Source organism: Eretmochelys imbricata, chromosome 4 (genome assembly GCF_965152235.1).
Source record: "Eretmochelys imbricata isolate rEreImb1 chromosome 4, rEreImb1.hap1, whole genome shotgun sequence".
In the NCBI taxonomy this organism is placed as follows: Eukaryota; Metazoa; Chordata; order Testudines; family Cheloniidae; genus Eretmochelys; species Eretmochelys imbricata.
Window position 1 is genome coordinate 22,805,829 of NC_135575.1, and position 14,126 is coordinate 22,819,954.

The 14,126-nt window shown below is 39.9% G+C and overlaps 2 protein-coding genes across 2 annotated transcripts in view; one reads left to right on the plus strand and one right to left on the minus strand.

Annotated features, from left to right (window-relative positions):
* The window catches only part of PTPN13 (protein tyrosine phosphatase non-receptor type 13), a 146,429-nt gene extending 143,136 nt beyond the window's left edge, over nt 1-3,293 (plus strand). Inside the window, exons 47-48 of the mRNA XM_077814754.1 lie at nt 1,319-1,381; nt 2,468-3,293. Coding sequence (XP_077670880.1) covers nt 1,319-1,381; nt 2,468-2,548 — 144 coding nt within the window. The 3' untranslated portion in view covers nt 2,549-3,293. The remainder of the gene's footprint in view (nt 1-1,318; nt 1,382-2,467) is intronic.
* Nucleotides 3,294-6,770: 3,477 nt separating this feature from the next.
* On the minus strand, nt 6,771-10,614 carry C4H4orf36 (chromosome 4 C4orf36 homolog). Its single transcript, XM_077814776.1, has 3 exons — nt 10,550-10,614; nt 8,251-8,405; nt 6,771-6,904 (listed from the first exon to the last, which is right to left on the minus strand). Exons 1-3 carry the CDS (start codon nt 10,612-10,614, stop codon nt 6,771-6,773), a joined length of 354 nt encoding a protein of 117 aa, XP_077670902.1.
* Between the last annotated feature and the right edge of the window lie 3,512 nt (nt 10,615-14,126).

The window sequence follows — 14,126 nt, forward strand, 5'->3', positions numbered from 1 at the left end:
GTAAGGACATTTACTTTGTATATTTTCACATGTGATGCAGACAATTTGTTTCAGTGGTTATGAAGCTTTTTTTGAATCTCAATATCTGTTGTCATGAAATAACTATTGTCTGATACCCCCACGTAACTTCCTGTGACTGTGAATTTAAATCAATAAAAATAGAAAAATATTCATAAGCCCCATCATTTTGCACAACTGTGAAAATGTAAATAAACATATTAAAAGCTTAAAAATAAACATGGATACTCTCCATCAAAATTGTAAAAAAATATAATTCTGACAAGCCTAGTTATTTAGTGACTGTAGTAATTCTTTATCCAAAATGAATTAAATACTCACATTTCTTCTTACGAGTGTTTTTATAAAATGTGCTTTAGTCAACATTAAACGATCTAATACTCTCGTTTTTAAGAAACTCCCTGATTTTACTCTGAGATGTGGGTCTGTTTGAACACTTTACACTGTAACATTTAAATATTTGATTTAATTGAATTATGAAACAGAAAACATGCAGTGCTTTTTTCATAAACAGTTTGGACATTTTGTGGCAGCTATGATAAATACAATCAGAAGCTGTGGAATGCAGTAGTTAGCAACCTTTTATCCAAACAAAGGAGGCTGCAATAAAGCAAAACCAAAATAGGTCACTGTTCCAGCTCCTATGCCTGAACCTAAGTCAGTGATGTGGTAAAAGAGCTTTTGTAACAGAATTTAGGATGCCATGCCATGCTTCACAGAGATTATGTACTCCTTGTCCACCGGAGGGCACTAGCAACCTCATTTTAAAGTCGTCCCATCCACCAATTCATGGAGCAATCGCTTTCCTATTTCTTGATGTAAAATAAAGTGTATTGGCAGCACATTAGAGCCCAATCCAGCAAAGCATGTAAGCACATGCTTAATTTTGAGCACTTTTATAGTTCCATGGAAGTCAAAGGGAGTGTATACATACTTAAAATTGAGCCCATACTTAGTGCTTTGCTTGATTAGGGCCAGAGTGTGCAGCACCCTGGCAGACTTAGCTTTGGTAGAATAAAGACTGGGGAGTATAAGGGTGTGCTGAGCAGGTAAAATGAAAGGTAAAAGAAAAGTAGATGATGTACTCAGATCTCACGTATTTATTGCACTCGTACAGGCTCTACTGTATGCTTTCCATATACTGTACTGTATGTCCATAACTTGGTGGATTTACTGGCATTTGACTGCTTACTAGACGAAAGTGAAAATTCCCTGCTGTGCCACAGGTGTATTTTCCTGTATATAATGTGGTTTTGTTATAACATCTCACTTGTTGCTACCGTCTATTTGCTTTTGGCAGTTTGACATCTCTGATTTGGTGCGTACAATGAGACTACAGAGACATGGAATGGTTCAGACGGAGGTATGTCTACCTTGGTTTATCAAGTTGTGCTTTAATAAAGATTTTGAACTGAATTTCTGATCTCTCAAAAAATTGTGATAAGCATATAGATTGTGCTAGATGTCTGGATTAGGAAATATTGTAGAATGACTTACTTTGTACCCCATAAACTCAACCTCAGTGTTGCTGGAGTGAAATCAAATGCTAATATAGGGACAGAATTCATAATAATGCATGTACTTTTGGATATGCTTCACCACGTGCAAATACAAGGGCATGCAAACATAAATCTGGCAAGTATAAGTGTGTGCAAATTTACATGTAGTGAACTGTGTTAATCTATGAAAGATCTGACATTGTCTCATTTGAGAATTCTTGCATTAAACCCCTTATTCCATTCTGAGAAACACTTATTTTACTCCAACTGGAAGTAATAGCATATTAGTGTCTTTTTACCTATTCTAAGGCTAAAAAAAGCAACTGCATTTTATCTGCTGCTGTTATCCATAGCAGTATGGTAATTGGATGGATGGCTTTTCGGACGGAAAGGTTGAAAAAGCCTCCTAACCTGAACCTAGAGAAGACAGTGAATACAAAATCAGGGAGTTCTCAACCCTTATTTAATAAAAAATACAGAATTATCCAGAAATAGCCCCAAACCCTGTGGTATCCTCATTGTAAACTGGGAGGTTGCATCACAGACCTGGGTTCTATTCCCAGCTGTGCCACTGACCTGCTGTGTGACCTTGGTCCCATCACTTCACTTCTTGGTGCTTCCCTTTCCTCATTTGTAAGCTGCTCTGAGGTCTGCAGATGACAGGCCCTATATAAGGACAAAGTGATGGTGGGATTAGGAATCAAACTAAATATTAACCAGGAGGTGAATCCACATGAAGTACACTTGAAAACTGAGCAGCCCATTCTTCACCCCCTTGTTCTCTTTAAACATTGTCTCATAACATTCACTCATCACACTCTCTCGTTAATAATGTATATGAAACCGTATTCAAGTCAGGAACTCCGCCACCTGTGAAGTACAGGTAGAGGCACCTTGTTTAGCGAGTGTGAACATTTTGATTAACGTGTTTATGATTCTTCCTCTCACAGGATCAGTACGTTTTCTGCTATCAGGTTGTCCTCTATGTCCTGAAACATCTCCAAGCTGAAGAACAGAAGAGAGGCAAATAAAATACCAGCGCCCGCAGTGCTTTTTTAATTTAAAAAAAAAAAAAAAAGGCAACAGAAGCAGAGGCTCCTGCGTATTTTGTTGGTTCTGCCAATATTATTCCAGTCCTTTTCTTCGTTCTCTGTCAGCCATCTCTTCCGCGCAGTCTGTCCTTCAGGCCACTTATAGTACATGGTGAAGGGCAAGACAATGCAGTACCACTACGCCCCTCCGTAGTGCTGGGGTTCCTTGTGTACCAGGAAAAAGAATATTTAATAAAGTTGCATTTTTGCAGCTTCCTTACTCTTTGATAAATTACTGAAGTAAAAACGTTTTAATTAAAAATTTCAATAATGCCTTCTGTGGGTATGCAACTATTTTTTAGCATTTGTTTCTGCCGCAGTGGGAGGAGGGTGGGAAAATAAGGCAGTATTTTATCCTGGTGGACTTTCCTACAGGGACATTTTATTAGTCTATTTTAAAAGCTTGTTTATAGCAGATCTCTCTTTTTCAGCATTTTGATGTAGTAGAGCGATTTTATAGGGGATACTTGAAATCAGTGTTTAAGCTTTACAAGACGCCTGTTAGCCTAGAAAAGAGCAGTGAATGTTTACTGTAAGTATCACAGTTTATAATGTTTACTTCATAAGCCTGTCATGTATATATTTATATACTTTTACACACAAAAAAAGCTGAATTATCAGGTGCCTAAACTTATAACTGATTAGGCATTTCCACTGTGTAAATAAAAATACACTTTAAAATGTATGTAGGTGTGTTTTATGTCCATTTTTTCTGTCCTTACACTGCAATCTTCACTGTGCTATCTGAGCACCTTATGTGTCAAATGAAATGGACCTATGCCTTTTATCTTACTTTCCATTTCTTCCCCTGCCCAATGCTAGTGTGTGTTTAGTTGTTGGAGGTTTAAAACAACAACATATACTTAGTATGGAACAGTACTCTGTGTAACCTGTGCTGATGAGATGTACTAACTAGCAGTTGCGCTGCATCTCGCATTTCAAGGTAAAAGCTGGGCTCAGAGACCTGTGAATATGCATCTTTCATTCCCAAATTATCAGCCTGCAGAGATCTTTTATCCCAAAACTGAGACTCTGGGCATTTTAATTATAATTGATATAGCAACAGCCCAGTTTAAAAATAATTAGAGCTTTTTTTTTTTTCTTGTCTCATCAACAGAATGATCATCCTTGTTACAGAACTCATACATGGCATACCCAGTATCCAGTGAACCATGACAGCTGAGAAAATATGTTGCTTAAGCTGCAGTGTAGTGTTGTTGGGATTCCCTCCGAGACCTTTTGCATTCAGTTTATCCAGAACACCTTGTCCAGTTCTGGGAGAACACGCCATCCGGTTCCCTTCTCTGGGATCCAAAACACATAGTTCAACCCTGGATTTCATAACGCAGGTTCCTTTATTTGTCATACAGCAAAGCTACACTGCGTTGATCAGACTCAAGAGGAGGGGATGGGTATAGCCCAGGCATACCACCCATTCAGAATTACATAGACCACCGCTCCCTTTTTTTACATTCACACATTACAGTGTATTTGCTGTACATTACAGCACATATTTTTGGATTGGCTTTCTTACTTTGCAGGAACCAATCCATGTGCTGTTCTCGTGGAACCTGATCTTTACATTCTAGTTTTATCTTGTCCATAGTCCCTAGCATCAAGGTATTGCTGCTTATTTTAGCTAGCACAGACATCCTGACTCCAGCATATTGTTTGTCAAGCCCCTGTTTGCAACTTAACCTTCCATTCACGTCCCAATTATGCCCACTAAGAAATTAGGTAAGTTACTTATGTCAAGCCAGGCCTACAAGTGTGATGGAACAATTCAGGATAGATAACGAGAAAGGGAAGACAGAGATTGAACAGTTATTGTCATATTGTGGAACAATGCACCATTTTGAAAGGAATCAAAAAGGAAGACTTAATATATTTCAGGAATGGAGTTGTCAAGGGGTAGTGTAGTTAATGTAAAGCAAAGGAATATAGTCAGCAAAAATGCTAGTTACTGTTTTGACTTAACCAGTGGATGCAGCATTTTGAGCTTTTTAGGAAATACAATGATGGTATTGAGGTGAAGGCTGCCAAGGTGGCACCCAGAAAGCCTAATTAGGCTTCTTTGTGTAGTAATTGCCTATTCATTTATTTAACTAGCCTGTTGCTTGTTCTGGGTGTTGCCCGTGGGGGATGGGCTTCTGCTTTTTTGTTGGTTTTTTTTTTTTTTTTTTTTTTTAATTTCTGACTGGTGAGTGTGATTAGCTCCCGGTTGCGGAATCTACTTTAAAAAAAGCTTTAAAAGGCTGCTCGCTGCAGTTTATTCACCATACAGGAGAGGAGTGTAATTAGTGTGAGGAGCTGCTCTTCTACAGAAACTGTTACGCCCCTCCTGAAAGAGACGGGATAGAGTTGGATCTTACAACTGGAAACTTCCTACATCTGGATGGATAAAACGTCAACAAAAGGACGAAACACTCTGATTGCTCGGCTTGCCTCCCCATGAAGATGAGTCATGCAAGGGGACTCCTCCCATCAGCTGAGGTTGCAGCTCAGAGCACGAGGCAGAAGGGGGATAAAAACCCCAAACCAAAGGAACGAAGCATCCTACTCTCTCTACCAATATGGTGCTGCTGCATGTCTGAAGATGGAATTTAGGGACCACAGTAGGCCTTTAGGGCTTGATTCAAACTCATTGAAGTCAATAGATAGATTCCTATTGATTTTAGTGAGCTTAGATGGCTTTCTTAGTGAAATGTTGAGAAGAAAACTAAGAAGCATGAGAGAAGTTCTGTTTAATATTTACCCCAATATCTGACAGAATTTGATTACAAATTGACTACACTGTCACTTTTAGGTTAGGCCCAACATTTGGGCTTGCTTATTTTTTTAAACAGGACACACAGAAACTCATATGAATAGAAATTTGTTTTAAATTAAACTTGGATTAGGGGGCTCTAAAAATGGCACCTTCCTATTCAGCTGACCTGCTCCCTGAATCAAATTCTCCTCTCAATTCAACAATGTCAGATCATAGTAACTCATTAAGTTATTTTAGATTTAAACTAATGTGACAGCAGAATTTGGCCCAAAGAACATATCACTTTAATAGCTAAGTGCTACTTTTACAGTCACGTTAAGCGAATGGAGTTACTCTGATTCGACACTGATTTAACTAAGTACAGAATTTGGTCGTGTTTTTGGGGTTTTTTTTTTTAAATCTTGGCAGTGTCCCTTTAACCAGTGAAAACATAAGATTGCATCAAATTATTGCAAACTTCAGAGAGACCCAATTCAGGAAGGCACTTACATACCTGCTTAACTATAAGCAAGTAATTAACTCATTGACTTCAGTGGCATTTAAACGTGTATGTAAGTACTGTCCTGAAAAGAATTGCTTTCCTGAATCAGGCCAAAGAGATACACTTAAGGCCTTTCTCCAAATCAAAATTAACATACTCCTGAGAATTGAATCCTTTTCTAAAACTGTATGTTACAAACACATCCTATACAATCTCATTTTGTAGATGCTACTTTATAACCTTGTTTTGGGATCTGAATGTTTTTGTGAGATACTTTTCTTCCCCCACCCCACCCAATTTGTTATCAAAAATAAGAAAACATAAACATGTACAATTAATTTTATATCACAAGAAAATACTGGCAACGTGGCTGTTAGCTTCGTTATTTCTTCTGGAATTGAAAAAAACCCGAAAAGTACAAAGGCCCAGATCCTTGAAGGTATTCAGGCATCTAATTCCCTTGTAAATTATTGATTAATAAACTTGTATCTTTTCTGTAGATCATGAACTTAGCCCATTCATGATGCATTAGGATATTCATCCTGGGAGCTTTATAATAGAAACAATGTAAAATGGACGTGAAGGGACTAGTACAAGGATGGAATTTATTCATGACCTAGTCATCTCCTACATCTAGCTTTCCTGTGTATTACAAACTGAGCTGTATGTGACAGCTCATCCTTGCTAGGCAGGTAAGTGTTGAGTCACGAGAATTCCTGGAAGTAACGGGCCAAAACTTGAAGTCCTTACTCACAGCAGAATTTTTCTGAAGGTCAGTTTTTGCTGGCGATGATCTGTTACAATGGCGTAAAGTCAGGCCACAATTTGCACTGACTGGAGTTCTAACTGAGTAAGAGGCCTGAGTGAGACTAGAGCCAGGGCTTCAAAGATCTGGGCCTAGCATGAGGCCATCAGAAGGGTGGAAGTGGCCTTCTTGCACCAATTCTCTTGCCCTTCAGGTCAGACTCAGTTTGCTGAGCAGTCTTGTTTTCAAGGTCAATCTTATTCAATCTTTTGGATTCAAACATCCTTTCAGCCTCTAATGCTATGAAGAGAGAGAGAGAAAAATGTACTGAAATCTCCTTAAGGCGCAACTTATATTTAATATAAACCCCAATTTTGGGTGTTCTCAGGTAAAATAGAATACCACTCCCATTCATGTTATTGGCTATTTTATCCATCTGGATATTTTTAACCAGCTCTCTTGAGGGATTTGCATTACAAGTAGGAGCAATGACTGGTTATTAATAAGTATGCATATATATGGGGTAACCATATCCACACAGCTAACACTCCATCTGAGATCAGTTTCAATTTGATATTTTTTTCATCAGTCATTTTTCTAACACTATTTTTCGAAGATTTAGCTAACAAAATTGGGATGGCTCAGATTTGGCCTCCACTCCACTTAGCTGGACCGAGCATGACGTTGGCAGAGCTGTCAATCAAACCTTTTTAATTTAATTAACTTTTTAAATTTAATCAATGTAATAATTTAAATCATTTGTGGTATTACCCCATCCCTCTGTTTCCCCTCCTTCCAGTGTCTTAGCACTTTGGACAGCATACTGGCCTGGGACTCAGAAGACCTGAATTCTATTTCTGGCTCTCCCACTCACCTGCTAGATAACCCTGGGCAAGTCACTCCCCATCCCTATGCCTCAGTTTCCCCATCTGTAAAATGGAGAGAATGCTATTGACCTCCTTTGTAAAGCATTTTGAGATTATCTGATGAAAAGCACTATATAAGCACTAGGTGGTAATATTATTTAGTACTTTCATCTTCAAAGTACTTTGCAAACACTAAATAATCCCAACCCTGCCCCCCCCAACGCAGGTAAGTATTATCCTCATTTTACAGATGTTAAGTGACTTGCTCAAGACCTCAAAAGCAGTCAGTGGCCAGGCTCTGAGAGACCATTATAGTTGAAATCCACCAAATCAAGGAGATTGGAAGGCACTTCAGAAGACAGAGGACAATGGTAAATGTAAAACCTTTCAACCCTGAAAGAAGTTAACTGCTTGACCAAGTGAAAATCAGGACCCTAAACAATTTGCTGTTGAACAGAGGTGAAGTGAAGATTTTAAGACATATGCTGACTTTGAGGAGAAAGGGTCACACTGTTCATGAAATAAAATGTATATTATTAAACAACCCTACAATGTTGTGGGGGCAGGGGCAACAGCTGCTAAAACTCTCATTTTATCCTCTGTCATGTGCAGTAGCTTTTTCTTCATGGTTGGTCTGAGCAGGGTGCAGACGACTTGCCTCCCTTGTTTTAAATTTAAAAGCAGAGCTAGGAACAGCATTTGCAATTTAGCTGGTTTTGAAGTTTCAATTTCCACTCAAAATGGCACACTGGATCTTTAAGAGCAGACCAGAAAACTTACTCTGTACTGATGGGATCAGCCTGCTTTCAACAGTGATAGTTGGCCGCAGAGTTAAAGCATGACACCAAGGGGTGTCTTCAAGGAGAAGCAGGTTTGTCTGTCCCCTTTCCTGGCACAAACGCCTTGTCAGCAAAGCAAGTTCTGCAGCATCTGCCCTGTGACCACAAAAATGTCATGAATGAGTGGTTTGTACAGCAATGAAAACATAAAATCCACAGGTGTTCAGGTCACCTGTTGAACATTTTCTATAGCAAGGCTAGCGATTTCAAATGACACTCATGTTCGTCCATGTAGAGGTGTTTTTTTGGCCACCAGAGGGAGCCACAATAATCTTGTGTAAAAATAAAAGCATACTGAAAAAGTTTAGAAGAATTAATAAAAAATTGAAAGAAAGGCTTCAAAACTAGTGTGATCAGTCAGTCACTCTATCAGTCCATCTGTTCCCTCATTCATGCCATGATTAATGGAAAAACACACTCTGAGAAAGTCAGACATAATTTAGTTTGTATTATTTATGACAGTTAAATAGAATTCCTGACAGTAATTTAGCCCTGTTTTGTTCCTCCAGTGAACAGTGAGAAGATGAAGAATTTCCCTCCGAAGTCACTCTTTTTTGGCCCCCATTAGTAGGGACCTATTAAAATATATACGATGGTAGATGATACCAGCATGCGTCAGTTTGTTCCTAAACACACAAAGAAAAGTACAGCCCATTTTGCCACTGGGGATCCCCACATGCAGCCTAAGTTTCCATCAGATACAGGAGGCAGGATTCGGGGGGCTGGAGCCATTTGTGTGCAGAACAGCTCACCTATTTGGGGGGAGGGGGCTCTCTGCTTGTTCCCATATTGTAGGGCTTAAGGGGGCAGGTATGTCTGTATCTTATAAGACCTTCATTATTGTAGTGTCTGATTGCCCCACAATTTCTAATATACTTCATCCTATGAGGAGGAAATATGATCCCCATTTTGCAGTTTGGGGATCTGGGGCCCAGAGGAACTTGCCCAGGTCTGCACAGGAAGTCTGTAAGAGAGCAGAACACAAATCTGCATCCTCCTGAGTGCCAGGCTAGTACTCTAACCACTGGGCCATCGTTCCTTTAAGGTCAGGAGTAAGTTGGGGAAGGTGCACTCATCCACACACCGATCCACCAGTTTCTGAGCAGAGGCAGGGAAGTGGCTACAGCAACGTCCACCCTTATCCCATTTCAGACTGGTAGAAGAGGAGCAGGTGAGGGAGGCTCACTCCAGCCATTGCTTAGGATTTTGCTGCAGGGCCAGCTAGGAGAAGATTGACATCTTAATAAATGCAAATAATTTGTTAACAAGAGAAACTATGAAAACATGTAAAAGGCAAAAGCATCTAAACTGTGTGATTCATTCCCATTTCTTCCCTTGTACAAAAGACTCTCTAAAATTAACTAACAAGGGAGTAACCCTAAAAACAAGGGCTAATAATGAAACTAAGGTTGAGAACTCAGGCACTCAGGTCCGGAAATGCAAGATTGAAGTTCAAACCTCAGCCTTAACTCTACTCTCTTGTAATTATGCCTCTTATTTTATGTCATTGTACATTTTTCTATCAATCAATATAAAATATTCACACTGGAACTTTTTATATCCACTTACCTGCAGTAAGTTACAAGCCAGGACATACTTTCTTCCTACTTGGCTTGAATTTTCAGTTAAAACAAGCTTATTTTGGTGCACATGGATGTGTGTATAGGCAAAGGAGGTCAGTATCCATTCAGCACCTGGTTCTGTGGACAGAGGACTCTATTTCCCAGTGCCAGCAATCTGGCACTTTTCACAAGCACTTAATCCACCTTTAAAAGGCTGAAGAACTGTTAAAAGGCAGATTAGTCTAGACTCTAGTGGACAGGACACTATGCTGGGAGTCAGGTGACCTGAGTTCTAGTCTTAGTTCTGTGAGGGCTGCACTCGGATACAAAACTCACGACACTGAATCTCACAGCTGCCTTAGGCCACAGGTTTAAAATAGCAGTGTAGACATTCGGGCCTGTGCTCTGAGACCCTCCCCCAGCTGTGGCCATGCCACAGGTCTTCTATTGCAGTGTAGATGTAGCCTGTGTGACCAGGGCAAGACGTTTCTCCTCCCTGTGCCTCAGATCCCCTCCCACCCTTTGTCTATTTAGACTCTAAACTCTTTGGAGCAGCAACTGTCTGGTCCCAATCTCTTAATTAATATTAACAATATAATGATAATAGATGGTAGTTGTATAAAAAATAGTGACCACTGTTGTGTATATTGACTGTGGGATGTAGTAACCAGCACTTACACTTTATAACAGCTTGCTTGTAAGACAGATTTTACTGTCCTCTTTCTGTGAAAATCATATTCCATGGTAGATCAGTGGATGCAGTTCACTTACACGGACATGTCAGAAACAGATGCAAACTATCCTCTTTTGCTTCCTGTTCACCTATAACATAAGAGATCGTTAGCCAGGAAAACCCATTCCGCCTGGGCATTTACTTGCAGTGCATTAAGTGGAAGAATTAAATGTAAATGGAAAACCTGCTCCAGGAATTAACTGAGTTGCATTTGTCAGTCTTGCCGTCAGTTTTGGATTATTCGATTCTGAAGAGATCAAAATGAGCAGAATGAACAAAGTCTCCAACACCTGTTTCAATTTTACTCTTACATTTTCCATGCACATAAAGCAAAACCTGTCATATGGCCGTGATCCAAAGCCAACTGAAGTCAATGGGAGTCCATTCAATTGGTTTCAATGAGCTTTGGATCAGGCCCTTTCAGACTAGATGACTAATTTTAAATTAAAGAAAACAAAAGAACAAGTATAAACAATTCTCTGTGAGAGTGAATGGAGAGTGTAGCTTGACTTGGATATAGGATCCTGTAGTTTGACTTGACTCACTGCCCTGCCCTATTGCAGGTCAACAGAGCCAGTTGAAAAATGAAAACAAAAATAATTAAGGTTTCCCCATGTTTATTCCCACCTCCGGCCCCCCCACTGCTCCTCAGACGTTCCTGTTAACTGCTGGCAATGACCCACCTTGATTATCACTACAAAAGGTTTTCTCCTCCCCCCTTACCCCCCCCCCCCCGCTGGTAATAGCTCATCTTAAGTGCTCACTCTCCTTACAGTGTGTATGATAACACCCATTTTTTCATGTTCTGTGTGTATATAAATCTCCTCACTGTATTTTCCAATGAATGCATCCGATGAAGTGAGCTGTAGCTCACAAAAGCTTATGCCCAAATGATCGGTTAGTCTCTAAGGTGCCACAAGTACTCCTTTTCTTTTTGCGAATACAGACTAACACGGCTGCTACTCTGAAATAAGGTCATGAAATATTTTAAAATGTTTGTTGATTTCATTTTGCAGGGCTTGAAATTGACCTATTTTTCATTTAGTTTTTAAATTACCCCCAATGTTGATAATATCAGAAGTGTTTCCACCAACCCAACTCCCTCTTAGTCTCAGCCCTGAGCATCACTCCTACAAAATGGCCCACAAGAATTATTTAAATTAACTTTTCATCTGACCATCATAAGGGCTAAAGGAAGTAATAATCAACTGAGTGTAAATTATGGAGTAAACTTGCAGCTGAAGCTTGGGGATGCAAGAAATCTATAGATCACAAAGCCACTGACCCCTTAACCAGCTCATTTCAACACCCCCACAGCCTTCCTGTGAGGATTTTTAGAGAAGATGTAAACAGTTATTAAAAATAGGGCTGCACGGCCCTGCTGCAACTGCGTTTGAACTTCCCACTGAGTAAACTGCTAATGCAGGGAACGGATCCCTCTTCAGTGTGACACCAGCTACCTGTTTTGTCTCTTTGCAATGAATTTTTGTGTTTGTTGCTTACTCACACACTAATCCACAAATAGAGCACCACACAGGCAGTGTTGTTCCTGATCCTGGAGCCGCCTTTGGTTTACTTTAGGGGATGCATTTCATGCCAAGCCTGAGAGAAATGTAAGGCTACCCCGTGTTGGCACACACACTGATCCCTGACATCTCCTTTGCTGATGTAATAATGGGCTTTGTGGCGCATCAGCAGACAACACTTTCATGGATAGACTGGGAGAGGCAGTTACTGACCAAGACCAGCTTGAACGGCTGCGTCTAGTACCTCCCCATTGCTGCAACCAGAAGGGAGGGAGAGAATGGGAGCAGCCTCCCTGTGGTCAAGCTCTTGAAGCTTTGGAGAATAAGTGCCAAGTAACTTCATAGTCTTCTTTGCTTTTCTGGGCCCTGCTTGTGGCTCAGGAACACAGACTATCCCTTGTACACTTATAAAGGTCAATTAGTTTTTAAAACGGAATAGCCCAGAACAGAGCATTTATATTAAATACTACAGGCAAAATTTTCAAAGAAAGCCAACATAAATCCGATGTTTGAATGCAAACTGGCATTATAAGTAGTTTTGCCTGTGCAGGTGCAACTGACCCCAAAAAGGGGAGAAGTGCCAGAGACTCTATGAAGTCCACTAGGGACTTTGCAATTGCTATTTATTTTACGTAGATACTATGATGATGGGTGGCTGTATAAAATCTTTAGATTAGATAGATATAGGTAGGAGAAGGATTTGCAAACACATGCTTTTATGACCAGCTTTGGAACGCTCATATTTAGTTTCTCATTTAGTTACTACAGTTGCTAAACTGGCTACTTGTCAAGCTTTGAGGCTTCCATACTGTGACTTGTCTAACTAAAATATAACGATGCAGATCATTGTTGCTACCACTGCTGTAGAATTGCAACGGATCTTCATACAAAGTGTGGCACATGGCCAGAAAGGGTTAAGCAGCTTGCAGGATAAATAACCCAAAGACAACCTTTGAGACGTGTTTGAAAGTATGTGAATGGTATTTAAGGCCATTCCATTCTAGATAGGCTAGAACTTCGAAGTGCAAACCTGTATTGTTAGAGAATAAGAGGTGATCCTAATTGTGTGTGTTTACTTATATCTTAGATGCTAGCCATTTAAACAGACAGTTCCTGACTGTCACTATAGCTATTGATTCAGAGATCAAAAAGGAATATGAACATTTAGATGAATCTTGGGTGCAATAATGTCATTGTCTATATGTCTCTTTAAAGTTTGTGATAAACTGCTTAATGGATAAATTATCTTATGTTAATCCATATAGTTAATTACCGGTGAGGTTTAGGAAACAGAAAGTTACATCAAAAGCCTGTTGTTCACCCAGGACTGTATGATCAAGTGGCTGCTAGAAAACTGTATAAAAGACCCTTGGGTCCTGATCCTGTCATCTCAACTGGCTTGATGCTTCATGCAGGCGAAGCTTAAGTTGTAAGGCTGAGAACCCAGTCTTAAGCTTGAATATGAAAATTGGTCTATAACCCATGGACTAATTATGAAAGAACTTTTTGCAACTACAGAGCTCACCATCTCTGCTATGAATCTGAATCTCAAGAATTGTGCTCATGTCTGTATGTATACTGATCTTTTAACCAATACTCCCTTTTATTTTTCAATAAATTTTAGTTTAGCTAATAAGAATTGGCTGTAAGCATGTATTTGGATAAGATCTGGAATATGCATTGACCTGGGAGGTAATGTGTCTGATCCTTCGGTGATGCATCCGATGAAGTGAGCTGTAGCTCACGAAAGCTCATGCTCAAATAAATTGGTTAGTCTCTAAGGTGCCACAAGTCCTCCTTTTCTTTTTAAGGGAATTGTGTTGTTGGCTTGTGGGGAACCAGTGAGGTATTATAGAAGCTGTTTTGTGCTGGCTTGGTAAATCTAAGTATTGGAATATCCACCAGCTTTGGGGATTGTTTGCCCCATTTTTTGCAGTTCACCCGAACTGAGTGACCTCAGTTGGCATCCCTGGAACCCCAGTCGGCTTCCCTGGAA

Coding starts and splice junctions, on each gene's coding strand:
- C4H4orf36 (XM_077814776.1), bottom strand. CDS start 10,614: ATGGAATATGATTTTCACAGAAAGAGGACAGTAAAATCTGTCTTACAA. Junction 8,406..10,549: donor CAAGCAAGCTGTTATAAAGT/GTAAGTGCTGGT, acceptor TTGTGGTCACAG/GGCAGATGCTGCAGAACTTG. Junction 6,905..8,250: donor GCTGATCCCATCAGTACAGA/GTAAGTTTTCTG, acceptor CTCTCTTCATAG/CATTAGAGGCTGAAAGGATG.